Raw genomic sequence first — 22711 nt, forward strand, 5'->3', positions numbered from 1 at the left:
TAGTGTTCTTAGGAGGGTTAGCACGGGCTCATGGTCTCAACCCCTAACCCCCCTGGGTTAATGTGTGGGAAAGCAGAGCTGAGGAAGTGTTACATTCAGTCCAGAAGGCGGTGAGTTTCCTGGTCATTCTGAGCTCCTGCAGGAATGAATTCCACTGTGTCCACAGCTAGTGATGGCTCTGCTCCCATATCACTCTTGAGGTCAATAGTTCCATAATTCCTGAAGAGCCATCAGGAGGAGATTGTGGAAGATTCAGCCTTCACCTGTGACTTGTCCCATGAAGGGCTCTGAAGATGATAATGCAGCTATAACAGCTCACACCAGCTGAGGATCTGCTCCCCCAAACTTTAAATTTAGACTCAGCATTAAACAGGGAGTTCGTGAAGAGAGCTGGAGTGACAAGTGCTCTGAAACTTGGCAACCTAAGAAGGTGGATTGCTGCATGCAGAATCAGCTGAAGCTTTTCCAGCATCAGTGTTTTTGTGTTGCAGTAATCAAGCCTGGAGGTCACAAAAGCATGGATCACCTTGGCCAGGTCAGCATATGAGAGGCCTGGGTTCAGTTTCTAGGAAAGCCATAAGGCTATGAACCACCTTCACTGCATTAGGAGACACTACTCTTAACAGATTGTCTTTTCCTTTGCTTACTGTTATCTCCATCTTCAGCCTGCTGTTCTTCACTTGGGTGCTCATCTTAGCTAGGCACTGGGATTGCTGGAAGATGGAGGAGGACATCCACAGATGGGTGGCATTACACAACACTTGTGTCTTGTGACATCTCCCAGCAGCTTCAGATAGATATTAATATGGGTGAGAAGACTGAGTCTTGTGGGACTCGTGGAGGTAGAGAAGTAATTAACCATCACAATAAGAGGCAGTATGGCCTAGTGGATAGGGCACAGGAGTGGGACTCAGAAGATTTGGAAGCTATTCCTGGCTCTGCCACTTGCCAGCTGGGTGACCTAGGGCTTGTTCCTTGCTCTGTGCCTCCCTTTCCCCATTTGTAAAATGGGGATCGGAGGTGATTGGAAAATTTTTTACTATATGTATTTTCATCGAAATATGCTGTTTCATTGAAGCCAAAATCTTGTGCAGAGACATGTCAATTTCAACCAAATTTTCATCTGGACCATTTCTGAGGTCCAGAGCTATCCTGCCACTTCTGACTAGAGAGAGAGAATGGATAAATCTGACCCTCCCGAGAGGAAAACAGCCATTTTGACAGTTCCATTTCATGAAAACATTTGAAAGGTTTTGTTTTCATTCCAATATGAAATAAAAACAAATGTTGAAATCTGAAAAGTTGTCATAAAATGGAATGGTCAACTCTACTAATGAAACTGACCTCCTTTGTAAAGCGCTTTGAGATCTGCAGATGAAAAGTGTTATGTAAGAATTAGATGATATTTATTTGTTCAACATTCTGGGATTAGCCAGAGACAAGGGAGCAAAGCCACGTAAGCGTATTTCTATTACTGTACTACTGCATAAGCACAAAAGATTACTCAAGCTAACCAGGTAAAATGTTTACTTAACAAAAGAAAATACTGTTATGGCCTAAACCATATTATGGATGAAATTATGCCTTTCAAAGAACCCATTTAAAGCTACACTGGTGTGGAACACAAAAGGAAAAAAGAAAGCATGCTTGGTAAACTTCTGTGGTGGAAGAAGTGTTTTTTTTATTCACTCCTGGGACCAATTGCCTGCTAGAAAGGCTAAATCCAAAGTGAATTCTTGCAGCCAGCTTGTAAACTTGGAGTTTATAAGAGAAATACTGATGCTGACAGACTCTTAACTATATCAGCACCAGCAGGTGTTGCTATAATATATTAAATCATATAAAGGCATCTAATAAACTATGTTTGAGTATTAGTTCAGTGTATTTTCTTACATCAAACTGGTAGTTTCCAGGAAAATATAACTGCTATGACAGACTTTTAACAAAAATAGTACTAAAATAATGAAAACATAAGTTGGTCACTGGAAAGTTACAAAACGCAGTCCCTTGAAGTCAGTTTGAGTTTTGCTTTTGCCCTCAGTGAGATCAGGATCAGCCCCTACATTATGTAGTCTTAGAGGTTTTAATTTTTGTGTAGAATAAGCGTGATTAGTCTATTCAAAATAGCCCAGTCCTGTCCTGGCCGAAAGCTTATGCTCAAATAAATTGGTTAGTCTCTAAGGTGCTACAAGTACTCCTTTTTCTTTTTGTGAACACAGACTAACTTGGCTGTTACTCTGAAACCTCTTTGAGAGTGGTAAAGGTACAAAGTTCTGCGGCCCATGTTACGCCATTAAGCCAATTCTGCCCCTCTGCTTCACTGTATAGGGAATCTAAATGAGCCACAAAGGACCAGGAGAGAATTTCCCCAACGCAGATTGTAAGTGGCCCTGCAATGCCACACCTTGCAAACTCCAACATAAGGGGCATGCTGTGTGCAGGAGGGTGTATAGCATGGAGTGCTGTGGAGATTCTGTGCTGCAGTACAGCCCAGAGGCAGCCTTGGGGAGGCTGCAGTAACTTAGAATAGGCCCAAGGGTGCTCTTACACTGGGGTTATGATCCCTGCAACAGTGCAACATGGCATAATGCCAACCTCCCTCCCCTCCCCCTAGGGCAGCATCTTCTCTACGGTGTCCCTTAGGATACACAGCACAGAAGGTGGCTCTGGGAATCTATGAACGTTCTAGTTATTGAACAGCTCAAAGTTTGTGGATGTTCAGAACTGGCGTTTTTGTGTGGATCTGCGTTCTAGCAACCTTGCATAATTATGCTACCTTACTGGTCTGCCTTCAAAGAGGGATAGAGCCAGTGAGGTTTCTGTTGACTTGGAGGCAGAGCACTACTTAGCTGCTAGACTGCATTGTTACTGGCACAGAAGGATGTTATTATTTTCAGTCCTTAAGTCCATCAGAAGCTGCTAACTGAAGGAGTTTGTCCATCTTTTGTTAATGAGGCTTACGGCTTGGAGATCTTGTGGGATCTTTGGCTGGATGTTCAAATAGCAGCAGTGGCCTAGAGAACTTTTCTCCCTCTGTGTTGGGCAAAAAGGCTGAAACTTTTGAACGCAGACCTGTTCCTAGTTGTTCTCTCCTTTAGTTGGGATCAGTAGTCAACACACTCCACTTGGGATAGCTCCAGATAGGAAGTGTGAAAAATCGGGAAAGGAAGTGGGGGATAAGCACCTATATAAGAAAAAGCCCCAAATAGCGGGACCGTCCCTATAAAATCAGAACATCTGGTCACCCTAGCTATGACTGAAGATCATTAGGAAACTCAGCTGGTGCTGAATATAGCTGCCTTCTGCTTAGCGCTACCTCTTGCTGGGAGCATACCACCCTGACTTGAATTCATTTCCAGGTGCAATTCAAGGTGTGATGCCTATAAAACAGTTTCAGCCCTACCTACTTTAGAAGACTGTCTGTCTTTCTCCTTGCGTTCGTGGGCTGCCCAAGGTGGCTTGTCCTCGGTATTTTTGGGCTGGGGCAGGGCGTTCCCAGTGGAGAATAAAAAGAATGGCAATTTTTAGGATTGTTGGTTTAAATGCAAGAAATCGCAAAATCCCACAAATCCAGGCAGAGCGAACTAAGCAGCTTTCTCCGCCCTCTCCGGGGGAGAAGGCGGGATCCCATGTGCTTGACTCTCTCAGAAATCAGGTGCACTAGAAGGCACCTTTGTCTTGGATGGTTCAGACACAAGGAATCCTGCCTCTTGCCAGGGGCTCAGGCTGGGTGACCCTTGTGGTCCTTTCTCACCCCTAGGGCTCGGCTTCGGTCCCGTTCCCCTCCCCTGACCCGGTGGGGCAGCCGGTGCTGTGGAAGGCGGAGCCGGGCAGGCTGGCCCCACGGGGGGGCGGGGGGGGCTGTTTGCAGCCTGGGGTGAGGCGCAGGGACCTCCGGCTGCAGAGACAGGCTGCCCTGCCCGGGCTGCGGGAGGGGGACCCAGCGGCACCCCGGGGAGCAGGTTCCCAGCCGGCTCAGGGGCAGGGAGCGCGCAGGGGGGGCCGAGGCCGTTGGCTGTCGAGGCGCAGAGCAGGTCCCGCCAGCGCCCCCCCAGGGAGGGGGCAGAGGGTCGCCCCCCGCCCCCGGCCTGCGGAGGGGCGGAGCGGTCGGGCCGCCTGCCTGCCGCGGCGCGTCACTTCGCGGCGGCGCCGTGCGTGGGGAGGGGAGGGGGCGGCCGGCGGGGGCGGGGGCGGGGCGAGCCCGCCGCACCACAGCCAGCCGGAGCCAGCGCGGGCCGGCCGCTCCTCTCGCGCCGCGCTGCTGCCTGCGCGCGGAGAGCGGGGCGGGGGGGCAGCCGCGTGCCGCCGCGGGCGGGGGGGGCGGCCGCTGAGGAGCCGTTGGGCCGGACCCTCCCCCCACCCAGCTCCGCGCTGGCCGCAGGGGGGAGCCGCCCGCCCGCCCGCGTGGTGCTGAAGGACAGCTCCGCGCCGCCGGCCGAGGGGCACCGGAGCCGGCCCCGCCGTCCATGCCGCCGCTGCCCGGGCCGGCCCGGCTGCCATGCCTTGAGGCTCCCGGCGGCTCCCATGGCGGTGGCACGGAAAATCAAAACTTTGTTGACGGTGAACATCCTGGTCTTCGTGGGGATCATCCTCTTCTCCGTGTACTGCCGGCTGCAGGAGCGCTCCCCGGAGCTGGTGCAGATCGTGCGGAGCGCCGACCGCCGGCTGCGGAGCCGCCACGCCAAGGGGCTGGGCGGCCTGAGCGAGCGGGAGGCCATCCTGCAGCGCCTGGACCACCTGGAGGAAGTGGTGTACAACCAGCTCAATGGTGAGCCGGGGGCACCAGCAGCCCGGCCCCCGCGGGAGGGGAGAGCGGGCGGCCTGGAGCTCGCTCCTCCCTGGGAGCAGAGCCGGTCGCCTCCAGCCCATCGGGGGAGCCCGTGGGGAGGGGTCCCGGGGTGGCCGCTGGGGAGGGGGAGGCCGAGTGTGGCTGGGGGGGGGTAGGACTCCCGCCTACGGCTTGCGGTCAGTATCGCCTGTTGGATGCGAAGGAGGCGGCCGGGGAGGTGGAAGTGAACAGAGGGGGCCGGGGAAGGGGAGGGAGGTGTGTGTCCAGGAGTAGTTGTGAATTCTCTCCAGTTTCCAGGTCTACAGGTTGCCCCAAAGTTTGTTGGTCAATATTTTTAAAGTAAGGGGTGGATGGGAACGGTGTGTGTCCGCACTCGGGCACAGAGTTAAAGATCGGATTTATTAGCAATCCGTGTGTAACCTAGAATCACATTGTCATGTCTGGTTTCAACATTTACTTTCAAAGCCACGTCTGTTACGTTCTTAGAGTATGCATCTTTTGTCCCATTGTTGATAGTCCCATGTGGTTCTTTAATGACACTGGCACTTAAATCTGATAAGATCTTGGGGGGTGATAACAAAGCATGCATCTCTTTTTTTTTTTTTTTTTTTTTTGCTGGACTCAGTTCTGATTCACCAGCCTTGAAAAATCTCGTTAGATACACAAATGAGATCATGTTCCATGATAGATAGAACATGTTAATTGATCAAAGTTACTATACCCATACTAGTCTTTCATACAGAAACTGGTTCTGGAATGATAAGTGCATTGAAATTTTTAAAGATTCATAAACTGCTGAATGTGAAATACTAGGGGATTAAGTATATAATTAAATACATGAGTGCTTTGGACAAGAAGAGAGAGAAGGAATAAATGTTACATTTACAATATAATGTAACATATGCCTTACATTTAGTGCCAGATAAAACTTAGAAGTATTTTTAAATTATAGCAAATGTGCTTGCAATTGTACGACTCTTCTTAATCATAACATTGATTTAACACAGGCAACTGCAGCCCCAAAATGCAGAAAAACTCTAAGGTTCGTGTAAATGTATATTGCTGCCTTCCCCCCCCCCCCGTGCTCTTTTCTGAATGAGGGTATAAATCTAAACAGTTTAGACTATTATGGTAATAAGTAGTGTACCCAGGCAAGTAATAACGTAGCACAGACTGTTCCCCCCTCATCTCCCTCACATATGCAAGTGTGTGTGTGTGTGTGTGTTTGTATCATATACATACAAATCCACACAAATGAGCATGAGAGAGCTGTGTCTACAGTTGCGTGTTTTACTAACAGCTCAAAGGAGATGTCAAGAATAAGCAAATATAGGGATAAATCCTGTCCCCCAGCTGCACCACAGCACTAGGGGGCCTGGACTGCAGTGGATCAGTCCCCACCCTGCGCCCAGTGAACTGTGGGTACAGGTGCCATAAGGATGCTGTAGTGGCTGCAGTGCTGCCGAACCACAGGTTTTGGGGCAGATTCCTTCTTTCCAAGCCCAAATCCCCAATATCCCAGTTAATTGGGCTATGTGCTGGGGATAGGATTTGGCTCTTAGCGCACTGATTTTTAGTGACTGCGTGCATAAGGTGTGACTCTAGGTGGAATCTTAATACCAGGGAGATCAGTCCTGCTTGATAACTTCTCTTGAAGTCAATGGGAGCGCTCAGTGTGCCAGGCATATAGAGCCAGGCAGGCACCACTGCATGTCGTTGCTGTGGGCTTGCATCAAACAGGAAGTTCTTTGTAATTTCAATTGTTTTTGTTGGCAATTTGCTGGGTATGGGGATCCATTTGTATTATATGCCATTTGGGCAACAAAAAGTCTCTGGGCCTTTGCTAAGTTACATCAGTGAATATTCAGGCCAAGCTCCACTGAAATCAGTTGAGTTGCCTTGGTATAAGTGCATTCAGAACCAGGCTATCTATGTTTGGGTTAGGCTCATGTTTTTTCTCTTTGAACATTATGACTCATTATTTAGCAGGAAACACTTCGCTCTGACGCTGTAATTGCAAGTAAGTCGCTTTATGAAAGTGTTATGTACTGTCTTCGGGAAAGCCCATGATATTAGATACAGGTTCAAATTGCTCCAGAGCTGTGCAGTTTCATCCTGGTACACAACACTATTGCTCTACATCTAGGTTTCCCAAACTTTGTCATAATATTTGTCCTCTAAGGTGAGCGAGAGTTCCTAGGCCTTCTCTAAAGTTATCTTTTGTTGGGACCAGTAATCCACTAGGGATGCAGACTGTAATCATAAGGGCTCTGATCCTGCATTCCTTGTACACATAAAACACCCAGAGACATCAGTGGGAGTTCTGACTGAGTAATGGCAACACAGGATGGGGCCTGGGGTCTGGCCAGTTCATTCATTTTCCCCCTTATTGTTGAGTCATTTCCACGTTGGTCTCAGCAAATGAAGAACCATCTGCTGAGTACTTAGTATTTTGGTAAGGTTACCCCAGTATTCCATACTGGGCTCTGATTAAGCTTAGTCCTAAACAAAGAAGACCTCATTTATATTTTCCATGAACCTGTCTGAAGCTCCAGTCACAGAGAAAGGACCTTCCATAGGGAGACCAATTTCATAGTTTGAAACGTGCTGGTCAAAAAACCTGTCTCCCATATTTGTTTCCATTCAGCCAAGAATAAACTTCGTAGAACTCACCTTCTCTAGAAAGGAGGGGAAAAAAAAGAGGGGGGATGGGGAGTTACATGTGTATCATGTGCCAGCTCAAAACTGTTCAGCTGAAGTCCCTAGGCAACAACCATATTAACTTTCAATTCTGAGTAAAATGTACCAATATCCCTTCATCCATGCAATGCCCACAGAGATGCCCATACAAAAGTTCATATGTGAAAGCCACTGTAAGTAAGTATAATCCTAAGAATTATATCTCATGAAACAGGAAGAATTTTTAGAATTGTATGAATAAGAATTGTAATGCATCCCTGTATAAATGTGCAAACATACATATTAAACAATTGTTTTCAATATACTGATCCTCTGGATTCCCATCATCTTAGAAGATACATATTTCTGAAAGCTTCCAGCATACCCAGCTGCTGCTTGGTGCAGAAGTAAGGCAACAAGGGGGAATCACGTGACTCTAGAGTTTACTTGATAGGGTTTATATAAATCTGTTAGTTCATGGCTTTCAAAATATCTTCTGTAATGAACACTGAAATACTCTAGCTCCTGTTCATCCATCTATGTATTATCCTAAATTTGTTAAAATGTTTCTTTTCAGTGAATATTACTTATCTAAAAGTCAACACTGATATTATGGCAGAAATAACAGACAGTGATTTATGAAATAGAATAATGATAATTTCTGATCGTTCTGTTTTTTTATCTTGCAGCACTATTTAATTGACTAGATTTTCCCTAATTAGTTCTGCATCTAACTCTGTTGCTAATAATTTACCACAGAGAGTGAAATATGTTTACTATCCCCAACTAGTGCATAAGCTTTCGTGCCAAAAGCAATTAAAGGGTCAGACTGCAATTTTACTGTAATAGCCTTTTTCCCTTTTCACTGTCTCTTTCCAGAAATACATAACAATCAATACAGCATGTAATTAGATTTCATTCAATCTGAAAAGATTAAGAGAGTTTTCATCTTGTCATTATGTATGCTCACATCATGCCTTCCTACCCATGGTTTCCTTATTAGACCTCTTTGCCCTATTAGGTTGCAGACGTTCAGGGATAACTTCTAAATATTCTCTTTAATTCAGCAGATTATCATTCTTTACACATAATAATTTGATTTTGTTCTCTTTGGAAAGATTAAATACAACCACAATTTTCAGTGTGATAAATGGGTCTTAAATTGCATATGTATTGCATGAAGGGAAGAAGTGGACATTTCACATAATTGCAGCACACAGACTTAAAATTATGTAAATAGCAAGTCCTGGACACAGAAGACTGATTCATGCAGGCTCTGACTTCTGATTTTAGAGTGTACTGGAAGCAAAGTGATTGCATTTAAAATTCAGTTGGGCAATCTGCATACTTAAGAGGTACAGCAGTATTTTTAAAAGGACAGTTTATCCTTTGCAGGCTAGGAACTGGTTGAAAATGAGCCTTTTCAAATTTCCATATGGGTGATAAGGGTTGGAAACAGGTTGCAAATGAATCATTTAAAATGTCCACATCAGATTTGTCAAAAAGAAGCTTTTACGGCTAGAGTCTTTCAGATGAAAGGTAATTCCTTTGCAGAAAGTAGAGGCAAAGCCATGTGTACAAGAGGGAGGATTAAGTGTGACTGCTAGCTTTGCATTAATGAAACTGCACCTTTCAGAGACCAGAGAGAGAGAAAAGGAGGACTTGTGGAACCTTAGAGACTAACCAATTTATTTGAGCATAAGCTTTCATGAGCTACAGCTCACTTCATCGGATGCATGCTGTGGAATGCATCCGATGAAGTGAGCTGTAGCTCACGAAAGCTTATGCTCAAATAAATTGGTTAGTCTCTAAGGTGCCACAAGTACTCCTTTTCTTTTTGTGAATACAGACTAACATGGCTGTTACTCTGAAACCTGTCATTTAGCTTCAGTGGTTAGGAAAGCTCTCTCTTAGTTATTAATCCTCTGGTGAACACATAGATTGAGCCTCTTTCCCTCTTTAATCAATATTGCTCTGGGCTAGAAAGTTGAGAAGCTTATTTATTTATTTATTTATTTTAAGAGAAAAATATTTCTTACCTACTGAGTTTTTCCAAAGCTCTCACTGCTCTCCTGGAAGAACACAATGGATGAAACCCTGGTCCCATTGACTTCAATGGGGCCAAGGTTTTACCTAATATATAAGTAATTTTCATTCACGTATGATACTGTGTATTGCAAGTACAATATGTTTAAAGGTGATGAGTTGTACAGTCATTTCAACCAGGGGGGTAACATTTTACGCCAACTGTGCAATGGTGTCAGTGACTACATGAGGCGCAGGCAATGAAGAATCAGGCCTGTATTTCCCATCTAATAGTGGGGGTTTCTTATCAAACATGTTTTATGCAGAACGTGTGCCTGATAGTAGTCTCGCACCTGTTTTACAGCAACATAACTCTATTAACTTTAGTTGAGTTCTTCCTGTTTTACACAGGCCAGAGATCAGCATCTGGCTCTGGGTGTTTTACATCTGGCAGGTTGCAGGTGATGAGTTATGGGGTTTTTAGTGCTGGTCAGACTACTTTATCCTTGGGGTTGGTGGTAGAGTGGCCTCTTCAAAGATGATGTGGACAGTCCCTGTTAGTAGGTGTCCTACGTGGAACAAGGCGATAGTCTCAGTCCCGACGGGACACAATGGGGGCTGGTGTTAGCAGTCTCAGAGCAGTAGTCAAGGACTGTGGACATGGAATCCGAACAACCTTTCCGTTCTTAGACTGGCCCCTCCACGTCAGGAAGCTAGAATGGCAGCTGCTCTACTGGTGTGTCTGAATCTGCTCTCTCACGCACATTTAAACTGGTTTACCTCTACTGAATTCAGTGGAGTTACTTCTGATTGACCCCGGCGTAGGACAGCGCAAAATCAGGCCCCATACCTGTTTCATGGATGACCAAGTTTTCAAGACTGTCTTTTGACCAACTCTAATTCATTTAAAACAGAGGTTTCAACGGCTATTTAACAAATGGAACACTACAAGAGGCAAGCACTACTACTTGTTAGTATGCATTGCTCAATACAATTAATAAGGTACCTTGCCAGAGTAAATGCTAAAGGAAAACTTGGGTAATAAACTAGGTGAAAGCTTATGTTCAAATAAATTTGTTAGTCTCTAAAGTGTCACAAGTCCTCCTTTTCTTTTTGCGGATACAGACTAACACAGCTGCTACTCTGAAACCAGAGAGAGTCTTCCATTGTAACTATTTAATTTAAGTATCCCGTGATGCTAACACACATCTGATAACATTAGCACTTAATTATTCTCAAGAAACAGCCACTCTGTTTGGGGGACTGCTCTCAGCCCTGCATTTATCTCATTATGTAGGGCTCATTCCTGCAGTGCCACTGGGAGCCTTTCAGGACGGCAGGATTGGGTGATGTGCAGGCAGGAGGACAAAGTATCAAGCAGATTTATTAAAAAGGCTGTGCTGAGTTTATCCGTTAGTCAAATGGCATAGGATAAATATTTACATATTTCAAGCCAGTTCCTCAAGCTGGTGCAAATCAGCATTGCTCCAGATCTGGCCTTCCATATGGCAAAATGACTGTAGAGGCTCCAGGACTTCTTTCTGATCTCATGTCAGTTTTACCACAGTAGGAGAATCAAGCCCACGCAGTGCATCACGGTTTTCAAGAATTTTAGGGCTCACATCTCCACTGCTTTGGCCCTTGCATAGTCATTTACCTGTGTAAAGCTGCATGTAAAACACAACCCAATCAGAAAGGTAGCATTTGCACCCACTTTGCATGGTTTTAAATGACAACACAGTGCGGAATTGGACCCTTAAAGTCCCAGGGTGAAATTCTGGCTCCATTGAAGTCAATGATAAAACCCATTGATTTCAACTGGACTAGGATTTTACCCTACAACATTTAAGGGGGAAAAACCATGAAGAGTAGATTTATGGGTTGACTCCATAAAAAGTCAACACGTTCCTTTATTTATTTATTATTTTTTCCAAATACAACAAATATACCAAAATACCAGATTGATCATAATACACAAAGTGAATCAAGAGGGTTAGAGTAAAGGGAGGGGAGGGGAAGTGACATATCTATCTGCAGGGTCTATGTTAATCATAGACCTCTAAAAAGGCAGCCCAAATTGCTTTGAATTTTTTGGGCATTCCCTTTGTGCGGAATGCCAGTCATTCGTTAGCTACAAGGTCAGTTGTATCACTGAGCCACACCTCAGTTGTTGGTGGGGATTACTGTCCATTTTTGCAGGATTAATTGTTTTAATGACCAAAGCTGCATGTTGGAATCATGCCGTCTTGTTTAGGTTGATGAGGAATATATCCAAGAATGAAACTTAGAGTGGGAGAGGGAAAGCTCCAATTTAGCATCCAATATCAAATTGGTGCTTTGACTCACCTCATACCAGAAATTCCCAAAACATATGAGCTAATGTATCCCCAAGGGAGTTACCAACTGTATTCAGCATTAATGAGACCCATTACCATTAGCCTATGTGGGGATCAGTAAATTCGAAAAAGCTGTAGTCTCAGGTCTGTTAGCCTTTTGCTTAAGTCTGTGTGCCAGCAGCTTGCCAGCTCTCTTGCCAGATTCCCAGTAGTTTTGCTTCAAACAGAATAAAACAAACTCAGCCTTTTTGGACAGAAGTTTGTTGATTTCATATCTTTGATTGATAAGCGTTCTGAGTATCTCTGGGGATGGCGCAGAAGCAGTGTACATTCAAGGCCTTAATTTCTTTTGCAAGAGTATCAATTCTGTGTTCTCTCCATTTCTTTTTAAAAGTGATAGAGATGATACAGGTTCTGATGAAGCCTTTAAAGGCTTCCCAAAGTGTGGGAGCTGATGAAGTGGTAGGGGACATTTTTAAAAAAATTCTAACTCTGGATGGATGGAGTTAACAAATGGTGTATCAAACAGCAGAGAGGTATTTAATCTCCACATTTTAGTTGAGGGTACATACCCTGGGGGCCTAAAAGACATCTGTGTAGGAGCATGGTCAGATATAACAATAATACCAATGTCAGTCAGTGACAAAATTGATCTTGTCTTGTGGCATTAAAAAATAGTCTTGTGACACTAAGAAATTCAACTAAGACTATGTTGAATGAGCTGCAAGGGGGAAAAAAAATAGTCTCTGGCTGTAGAAACTCCACACGTTTCGTAGGCCTAAATCAGCCATGTATGTATGAAGTACCTGATGAGCATTTGTGTTTTTATATAGAGATGGAGAAGATTTGTCAAGAAATGGGTCTAGACTTTTATTAAAGTCTCCAGTTGTTATAATAGCATGGCGGCCCATGTCATTTATTCTTATAAAAATTATGAAAAAAACTGGAATCGTCCTGGTTTGATGAAAGTATTGAAAGTGTCTTACTGCATTGTGCATCTGATGTACTAATAGTGGTTTTCTATAGAATATATATATATATATATATATATATATATATTATTCTTTTTTGCTTTGTAGCTGGTAAGCAAACATATTCTGACATAAATCATGTAACAGTTTTATGGTTGACTCATTTGTTTATTACTTTTCTGTCTAACATATAGAAATGGAATAATTTGTACTGTGTAATATTAAAATTAACATTTACAATGGTGCCAAAGAAAAAATAGTTATTTGACTGATGTTATTTTACTGTATTTGAAAAGATGTTCCATGTTCTGTTCAATTTCTTTGTGAATCTGGTTAGAGTTTGGATAGTATATAAAGCACCATCATTTTTCTAGTGGAGAGCTAATACAATTTGGTTTTTTCATCTGTGTCAACTGACTGGCAGATTTAAGGGTTTATACTGACCATAAAACATGGCTGTGATTTAAACCATTGGATTGTTGTTGCTTTCTTGTTTTGTTAGTTTGTTTTTTAAGTAAATAAAGGAAGTGAAAAATCAAGAGTATCATTTAAAAATGCAGTTTCAGGCACTGAGCACATGGCTTTTCTCCAAGGAAATAATAAGATTTATGACTCTAAGGAACAAAAATGAGTCATTTTTAACCAATCTCCCTTTTATTAATGCCCTTCTCTAACCCCTCTAGTGCACATGCTCTCTTACTATATGTGGCAAACTTTTTTGTTTGTAGATTTGGACTTGTTGGTCCCTTCCATCATTTCTTTTTACACTAGTAAGCTGGACAAAAAAAAGAAAATAACTTCAGGTGCTCTGGGTCATAGGAAATATGGGAGCCGTTGAGAGCAGAGGCACTGCGCTAAGGGAGTTTTAGCCCCATTGACTGAAATGGTCCTCTGAAACCCAGGACATTTTAGCTCCTGAAGAATGGAAGATCAGACATGAAGATCCTCCCCATTTCTAGGTATCCTGCTCGTAAGAGGTTCACGATATTTCAGAAAAGTCCATGAAATGTGGTAACAATATACTTTTTAAAAATTGGTTTATAACACTAGTTCTTTAAGGCTCCAGTTCATCAAAGCCCTTAAACATGTGCATATCTTTACAGGCATACTCAAATGTGTTGTTTTTCAGGCCCTGAATTTAGCACTGCATGTAAGCACATGCTTACTTTAAAACATATGTTTTTAAGTCCATCCCCATTCAGCAAAACACTTAAGTGCATGCTTAAGTTCCATTTCCTTAAAGTTAAGCCTGTGTTTAAAGGCTTTCCTGAAGTGGGGCCTAGCTGAATAGTAGTAACAATCAGAGAGGTCTCAGCCAAAGACCACTGAGGTCAATGGAAAGCCTCTCATTGATTACAGAGGATACTGGATGGGCCCCTAAGTAAGCTCTCAGTTCTGCTCATAAGGAACGTGTGAGTGAAGCTTCCATCTGTTGGAGAATGGGACTGCTATTGGTTTGAATGGTGCTTTCATACGGTTAGATTGAGCTCTTAACATTAATTAAAGAGGAGAAAATATAACTTAGCAACATTGTTCAGACAGTAGGGATGGCAAGGATCTTCACTGTACTTCCAAAAATTATCTCACTTTGCAAGGGATCACAGAATCAGATAATTTGTTCCCAGGTGCTGTGAATCAGATTGTCAAAGTGCGTGCCACAAAGAAATCCTGCCTGAGTGTTCGGTAAGTCTTATAAATTTAAAGCCTTGAAATAGATTGACTCATACAATCACCATGGTGTATCCCCACAAGGGTATGTGACAAAGGGGGGGGGGGAAGGGTCATAACCAGATCTACCCATGGCCGGTGACAAGATAGGAAGGGACAGGTGAAAACACCAATTTACCCCATGGCCTCCTTAGGAAAAATAGCTTATGAAGCTACATCAAAAGCACTGAAAATTAAGGTTGCCCTGGGTTACAGACAGTAACTTAAATGTAATGGCTGTCAGTGGATAGCCCAGTCCAAGTATGCACAGCTCCTGGAGGCCTGTAGCTCAACAGGAGTAGAGTCCTACTCATATTTTGATGACTCTTGTCCTCTTTTCTCAATCCACAACCACGATGCCATGGAAGTGGCCATGCACGTATGTGATACTGCAGTAGATGGAAATGTGATTTCATTGTAAATAGAAGTGTGGCCATTTCTGTCATGTGACTGTTTGGGTTTTCATGGCAGTCGTGGTACATTTTTGACCATTCCTAGTGCTCTCTCTGATGTTCAGATTTCAGAGAGGATTCAGTGATCTGTTACAATGTAACCTCATATGTCAGCAACCTTTAAACTGGTAGTATACAGCCCATAGGCCAGGTTCTCTCCTGAACCACGAGTCACTTGGCTCAGGGCTGAAGAAGGTGTCATCCGGGAGTAGTCTACTGTTCTGCAGTTCTGAAGCTGCCCGGGCTCCTCTGACTGAAGGGGGCTGCTTTAATGTAAGATAGCTGACTAGGGAGCCCCCCTTAGGGAGCCCCACTGTGATTGCTTTAGGGGAGATCTACTCCACCTCTACCACTCTTCCCCTGATACAGCCCCTATGCCAAGGGAGAGGAAACTGGAGCAGGAGGTGGCTCTACTGGCTTTCCCACCACAAGAATTTCTCAACTGATCACACTACATTCCCTGTGCACCACTCAGACAACACTAAGGGGGTGAAACATACTGAACATCTGGCCTCATAAAAATTAATTGACCTGTTTGTCCATCTTGTCCATTCCCTCACTTGTGCAAAAGTATCTGCTACAGCACTTTCAGGATCTAATATAAATCAAGCAATGTGGGGGTTTCTAGTGCTTTTCTTGGGAGACCGTTCGCTAGTCAGGAAGACTTCATTTTTAGGAAATGATTTTTAGACCAGCTTAACTATAGTTTTTTTTTTCAATTTCATTTCATTACCCCCATTAACCCATGTAGGCAGTTGGATCTTTCAAGAACCTAGCAAACTCATGGATAATCCAAAATAATTTAAAAAACCTTCCTCTTACCTTGGTTTTTACTCTGGAGCAGTGGCACAGACGGTTAATGGTCCTCTGAAACAGAGGCGATCAAGGTTAATGTTGCCATTACAGGCTGATTTATAAATCACGCAGGGACTTTCTTACATTGATCTGTCATTTGGTTTATTATATTCTAAAACAACATATTTCAAAGTCTGTGATCCTTACTTAGGGCTAAATTCAGCCCGAAAATGTGTGTAGAAATCCCACAGACTTCAGTGGAAGTTGGCGGGTGTTATTTGAGGGCAAAACTTTTCCCCCATTTGGCACACAATTTAAGTGCTTAGGGAACGTGTGCTTATTGTTTTGGCCTCTTTTTTCCCTGGTGATTGCATTAGTACCATATTTCAGCTGATTTAGTTGACTCAGAATCCAAAAAAGGCTTTGCATTGGTTCTGTTCCTTACGTTAGATTGCCCAACCTCCTTTCAGTTCTGAATGATGGGTTTGGTTTTTCTTTTTGTAATTTGTGCATCCTCTAGCTGAGAAGCATATTGAGTGAGGCTGTTTGCAGGACCAGATCTGATCATTGTAGCTTTGTCATTCAGACTCTGGAAGTAAGAGGACAAAATTAATGAATTGCCTCAGGAAAAGGAACACCTGCTCACTGACTGCCATCAGATTAAGCTACCCAAGTGTCTTGTTTGTCCATCCTTCCATACCTTTGTCCAAGGTATTGTGCCTTGGATGATGTGGGTGAGGGAGACAGCTTCTAACTCTACTTCATCAGGATGATGGAGATAGGGGAGAGGCACTCTTGCTGCCAGATGTTAGGGCTGAACTTGTGAGGACTGCTGGCTGGCCATTCTCAGTGGAGAAGGATCCCAACTACTGTTAGTCTCTCTATTTTGTCAGTTAGAAATCATCAGCACCAGAAATCATGCCTAAGTAGCCAAAAAGTCAGTGTCTTGGATTCTCTCCTGCACTTGAGATATGCTTGGAGTATCAGGGAGCCAGTCATGCCTCCCTGGTGCATTTGCTTCAGCCCCATCTGCATAAGTTAGAGCCCCTCTTAGAGGCTTATGCAAACTGGCTAAAGTTCTTATGGGACCTTATACCATTTGTGAGTTGGTATAGTGCAGGTACACTCCATCCTACCCTCAGCACAGCCCTAACGCCACTTGACCCACCCACTAGACTAGGACATGTATGTGGAAGAGGACAGTTGGTGTCAGAGCCATCTATATCCTTTCATCCCAGCTAAGCTTCCCTTCACTAGGAGAAATCTCGGCTGGACAGTTAGGGCCAGATTCCACCACCTGAGTACCAAAAAGTGGCCAACACCAAGGGAGAAAAATCTGGGCCTCTGTGCACAAGAAAGAGCTATAGAGCAGAATTGTGGAGGGCTTATATAAATAACCCAGCTGGCTTCAAAGGAACTATGCGCTCACTAGCGTAAGGACACCAATCTAGCCCACAGTGTACAAAGGCGTAATAAAACTCAGATTGCTGCAGATTGGTACTTTATCACTGCTTGATACAAGTGGTGCAGTCGTTTATGTAACCCGCCCCAACTATGCTTTAACATGTGATAAGTGGATCTTTAATGAAAATAGATTCTAGCAGGTATTTTTCAGCTCTTCCTTCTCTCTCTTGCATAGGCTGCCATAAATATTCATATAATGTGAGCACAAGTATCATGTATGGAGATTTATCAAATGCTTTATTAGTCTCCATAAAGACAAATATGTAACAGGTATTGCCATGCCCTGCAAAATATTCCCAGCTCCACAGTTCTGGGAGGGTTGTCAGTCTCTGTGGTATTGACAATATGTTATTAGTTTGTGTCCCGAAGAGGGTTACTAAAAGACTTGTCTGTAATGAATTAGCAGTTGTGTTTGGACAGAGTGAATAAAAGTGAAGTGCAAAGAAAGAGAGAACTTTAGAAAGCAAGCCACATTCTCCCCACCCCTTTCCCCAATTCCCTGCCTCAGTATTGTCATCATCATAACTAATTGCTTAGACAGTATAGAGGTATCATCATTTGCACATATTCCTTGATGGCTTTTTTCAGATCAGCTTGAACAGATGTTTTGTTTACTGGTTGTTTTTCTGTATGGGGAAAATGTTCCAAATTCTCACCTCTCTCATGTGCTGTTGAAGTCAATGGCCCAAATTCATCCCTGGTGTCATTGCAATGCTTTCCAGTGATGAATTTGGCCAAATGAAACTATTTCCAGCAATAGGGCGATCAGGATATGGCCAGCTACACTGTTGTATGAACAGCATGGAGGAGTTGTATCTTCTGATCTTCCCAGGCATTAGTTTCAGTAAGACTGGGAACAGGATCATTTCATTTGAGGGTCCATGTCTTTTGAATGATATAGAACCCTAGAATTCTATCCACCTATTGTACTCACTGTGACAAAGCTCTGTCCTCATCTCCATGGGTCCCACGTTTCCTGGCAGATTTCGCTAGCCTCAGAGGCTCACTGTGACCCTCCACGTAACCCTTCTCTCTCTAGAGAGAAGGGTCACAGTCTACTGAGCCATTTTCATCATAAGCCAGCAAGGAAGGTGAGGAGAAGTTATCCTTCCTTGCACAGTCTCTCTTGTCTCCCAGTCTCAGTGATTAATCAGGGGCCAAAGGTGGTGGTGGGGGAGCCTGGACCCACCCTCTACTCCGGGCTCCAGCCCAGGGACCCTAATAGTACCAGCTATGGTAGCTGACCTTTTAGAAACATGACATGTACAATTCCCTGGGCTACTTCCCCCACAGCAGCCCTCACTTCCTCAAGCTCCACTTCACCCTTACCTCAGGGCTTCCTTCCTTGTACCCAATATAGTGTGTACTACTCAATCTCACCAACAGCACAACTTCTTCCCACAGCTCCTGACATGCACCCCCACCTGACTAACTGGGAGGCTTTTAACTAGTTTCAGCCAGCCCCTGATTGGCTTCAGGTGTCCCAATCAACCTAGCCTTCTGGAAAGTTCTTAATTGGCCCCAGGTGTCTTAATTGACCTGGAGCAGCTGCTATTTCACTTATCCTGGTACCAGGGATTTGTTTAGCCTGGAGCTAATATATCTATCTCCATCTACTTTTCTATAGCCATCTGGCCTTGCCCCGTCACATCACATTTCCCTTATACTATCGTATCTGAACACCTCACAATCTTTAATGGATTTATGCTCACAACACCGCGGTGTGCTGTGGTATTATCTCTATTTTACAAATGGGAACTGAGGCCCAGAGAAACTAAGTGACTTGCCCAAGGTCACAGACAGTCTATGGTAGAGCGGGGACTTGAATCCAGATCTCTTATGTCCTCGGCTAGTGCTCTAACCACCAGACCATTCTTATTTTCATGCAGGAAACAGGTGCTCTTTGCAGAGAAGCTTAATTTTCTTCAATGGTATCCACCCAGAAAGCAGGAAATCCCCCCTGCATTCTCAGCAAGGATAAAAAAGTTTGCCTTTTGTTTAGTTTTTGTGGGTTTTTTTGGTAGGGCGATAAGGGTTAATTGGTTGTTTTCATCTGGATGCTTTTATGCTGGTTTTTGTATTTTATTTGGCAAGGGAGGCCTTGTTGCCCTTTTAGAAATTGAATTAATTTTTCTACAGCTCCCAGATGCCTCTAGGAAATGCTTTAATAAATAAAAATGTATTTTTATTATATTAACTCATTTTCCAACAGGCTTTGTGTTGTAGAAAAGGTTGGCAGTGTTTTTTTCCCCCATGCATACCAAACTGAAAGCAGTGATAAAACTAAATATATTCCTTGATTGAAATAGAATTGTCTAACCCAAAGGTTAGTTTTCCTTGGGATTAAAATTTGCTGTCACTTATAGGTTCCTTGTTGAAGATTCCTAGCCAACTAGCCAAATATAGAATGAGACTATTGATAGCCATGCAGTTTCGCATCTCCAGAGAAATTCAGTGCTATTAGCGGCCACTTTACTACCAACATAAGCCAGTTGATTAAAAAGATTTTGATGCCTGATGTGTTGATGTCAGCCAACAGACTGGGTTTACATAGTTCTATAGAATTGTTTTTATTATAGTAGCACATAGAGGCTCTGATCAGGGAGGTAGGCCCTATACACACATGTAATAAGACAGTTCCTTTCACAAAGAGTTGACAGTCCTAGCACATGATGAGGTGTAGGTGGGTACAACAAGGAGATGGGAATGAAGCATGAGGTAATATAGGATGTTTAATATAACAAGCAGCAGTCATGCCACACAACTGCTTAGCCATTGAATTATTTGTTGCCTACAAAACACTCAACAATGAGTAGGGTAGACAAGAAAGGAAGGCTGGTCCAGTGGGTAGGGTGCTAGCTTGGATCTTTTATTTCTCAGCTCTGCCACGAACTTCCGGTGTCACTTTGGACAAGTCACGTACTGTCTCTGGGCTTCAGTTCCCCAGATGTAAAATGGGACAATAGCACTTCTTTATTTCCTGGAGGTGTTGGTAGGATAGATATAGTAAATGATCGTTAGGTGCTCAGATACTACAGTAATAACATCGATATAAATACCTAAGGTGAGAGAAAGATGCACAGAATCCATTACCTGATTACTTTCTGTTACTGTTACAAAACAAATGGGGAAGGGGTTGAGGTATTCTATTGTTTCCTGACCTATGCTAAGATTGTAAGCTCTTTGGGGCACAGAATGTAAGAACATAAGAACGGCCCTACTGGGTCAGCCCATAGGTCCATCTAGCCCAGTATCCTGTCTTCCGACAATGGCCAATGCCAGGTGCCCCAGAGGGAATGAACAGAACAGGTAATGGTCTCAAGTTGCAGTGGGGGAGGTTTAGATTGGATATTAGGAAAAACTTTTTCACTAAGAGGGTGGTGAAACACTGGAATGCGTTACCTAGGGAGGTGGTAGAATCTCCTTCCTTAGAGGTTTTTAAGGTCAGGCTTGACAAAGCCCTGGCTGGGATGATTTAACTGGGAATTGGTCCTGCTTCGAGCAGGGGGTTGGACTAGATGACCTTCTGGGGTCCCTTCCAACCCTGATATTCTATGATTCTATGATTCTATGATAATCATCAAATGATCCATCCTGTCGCCCATTCCCAGCTTCTGGCAAACGGAGGCTAGGGACACCATCCCTGTCCATCCTGACTAATAGCCTCTGATGGACCTATCCTCCATGAACTTATCTAGTTCTTTTTTGAACCCTGTTATAATCAAATGCCTTTCATTTTACTACATCTGTGCAGAATGCCTACTGCAATGGGGCCTTGATCCCTCTCTAGGGTTCTGTAGGTGCTACCATAATATAAATGAATCCAAAGTTGTAGAAAACAAGTCAGAGAGTGTAGCCCCTTCCAAACCTTGGTCAGAGAGCATAGTACCATCATTCAGTTTTGGTGACCGTTTGGCCTATAGGTAGGAATTAGTTTTAAGTGATCTTTGGAACTAAAAAGAAATATCTCCTGTGTGCATTTGCAACATAGTCTGCTAGAGCTTTTCATCATTACAAAAGGCTTGTTTAGCATTAAAAATAAATACATCTGACAATGTCAGTGCAATTATAAGTTCAGTTCCCTTTAAGATATGTGTCGCTGTAAGCACAGCATTTTTTAAAAACCTTTTAACTCTCCCTTAGTGTTTACTTAAGACTGGGTTAGATCTAAAACAGCTGTGTAGAAGACTAGCAGTGGTGGATTAGCCACTGGGCCAATGGGGCCCATGCCCAGGGGCCTGGCCAAGTGGGGCACCCCCGTGTCCCAATCCACTCCGCCCTCCCGGCACTCCTGTCAGGGAGCGGGGGAAGCCCCCATGCCCCAAGCCCGCTCCCCCGAAGGAGTGATGGGTGGAGGGGGCGGGGCAAGCCCCCGTGCCCCAACCTCATTTTCCTGGCAGGAGTGCTGGGAGGGGTTGGACTGCAGGCAGAAGGGGTGGGGAGGGGCCCCCATTTGCTCTGGCCCAGGGTCCCACAAACCCCTAATCCGCCTCTGAAGAGTAGAGAAGGCAGTGGTAAGACCCTCCACCCTATGTGTGACTTTATTAAGACTCCCTGGATTGAGTCTGTTCACAAGGGCAAGAGCAGGAGCTGCATACCTGATACTCCCACCCATGGGAGTATATTGTATGTAGTCCTCATTTACACAAAAGTTATGCAATATGCAATGAAAAACTTGGAATGCACAGGGCCAGATTCTGATCTAAGTCCCTCCAGTTTTATACTGGGGTAACTATTGTCTTCAGTGGAGTTATTTTGTAGCTGATCCCCAACACTACAATAGCTCCATCTGCCTGAATTAGTTTTTATCCAACAGAGAACTGATTCCCAAACTGAGGTGGCTTCCTAGCAGGTGTTATTAGTCAATGGAGTTATCATTGTATGATATCTCATGGTATCTCACTGTATACAACCTAGTCACTCTTGCTGTCATTGGGGATGAGATTTTATTCCCTCTTCACTGCTCCTTGTCTTTCTTTTTTTTTTAAAGCCCACATAACCATTAACTATTTATGGGCATGTTTGCAGACATAAGGTTATTTTTTTCATTTGATTGCACTGAATCTGAACTGCTTATTAATCTGATTCTTTGTCTCCCTCTTTTCTATCAATGCATTCTAAAGTACATAAAATAGGGCTTAAAACTGCTGTTCGTGTAATTAGAAGAGCAAACAGAAGGTAAGCAAAGATTGAAGAAAAGCTTACATCAGCGAACAAAGATACAAGACTAGTTTTGAAGCTGGGACAGTGCCATCCACTGCAATGCCAACATGCTACAGGCATACACTGCATCAGAAGGAAAAAGGTGGGACTGGCAAAGAGGGTGTGATTGGGAGCTATTCCTTCATTCCAATGGGCATTTCCGCATATGTTACAATATTAGTATTTAGGCATCTTTCCCCTTAAATCCTACTGAGAGGGAGTTGCAAAACAAGTTGTGCTAATGTGAAGACATACAAGAGGTCATGGAAGAATGAAAGCAATGAAATATTT

The 22711-nt window shown here is 43.8% G+C and overlaps 1 protein-coding gene across 3 annotated transcripts in view; it reads left to right on the top strand.

Moving 5' to 3' along the window:
• Positions 1-4292: 4292 nt before the first annotated feature.
• The window catches only part of GALNT9 (polypeptide N-acetylgalactosaminyltransferase 9), a 222335-nt gene continuing 203916 nt past the window's right edge, over positions 4293-22711 (top strand). For all 3 annotated transcript variants that reach the window (XM_073312257.1, XM_073312258.1, XM_073312261.1), the window contains exon 1: positions 4293-4768. In XM_073312257.1, the coding sequence (XP_073168358.1) occupies positions 4525-4768 (244 nt within the window). In that variant the 5' untranslated portion in view covers positions 4293-4524. The remainder of the gene's footprint in view (positions 4769-22711) is intronic.

The sequence above is a fragment of the Lepidochelys kempii genome, chromosome 15 (assembly GCF_965140265.1).
Source record: "Lepidochelys kempii isolate rLepKem1 chromosome 15, rLepKem1.hap2, whole genome shotgun sequence".
Classification (NCBI taxonomy): domain Eukaryota; kingdom Metazoa; phylum Chordata; order Testudines; family Cheloniidae; genus Lepidochelys; species Lepidochelys kempii.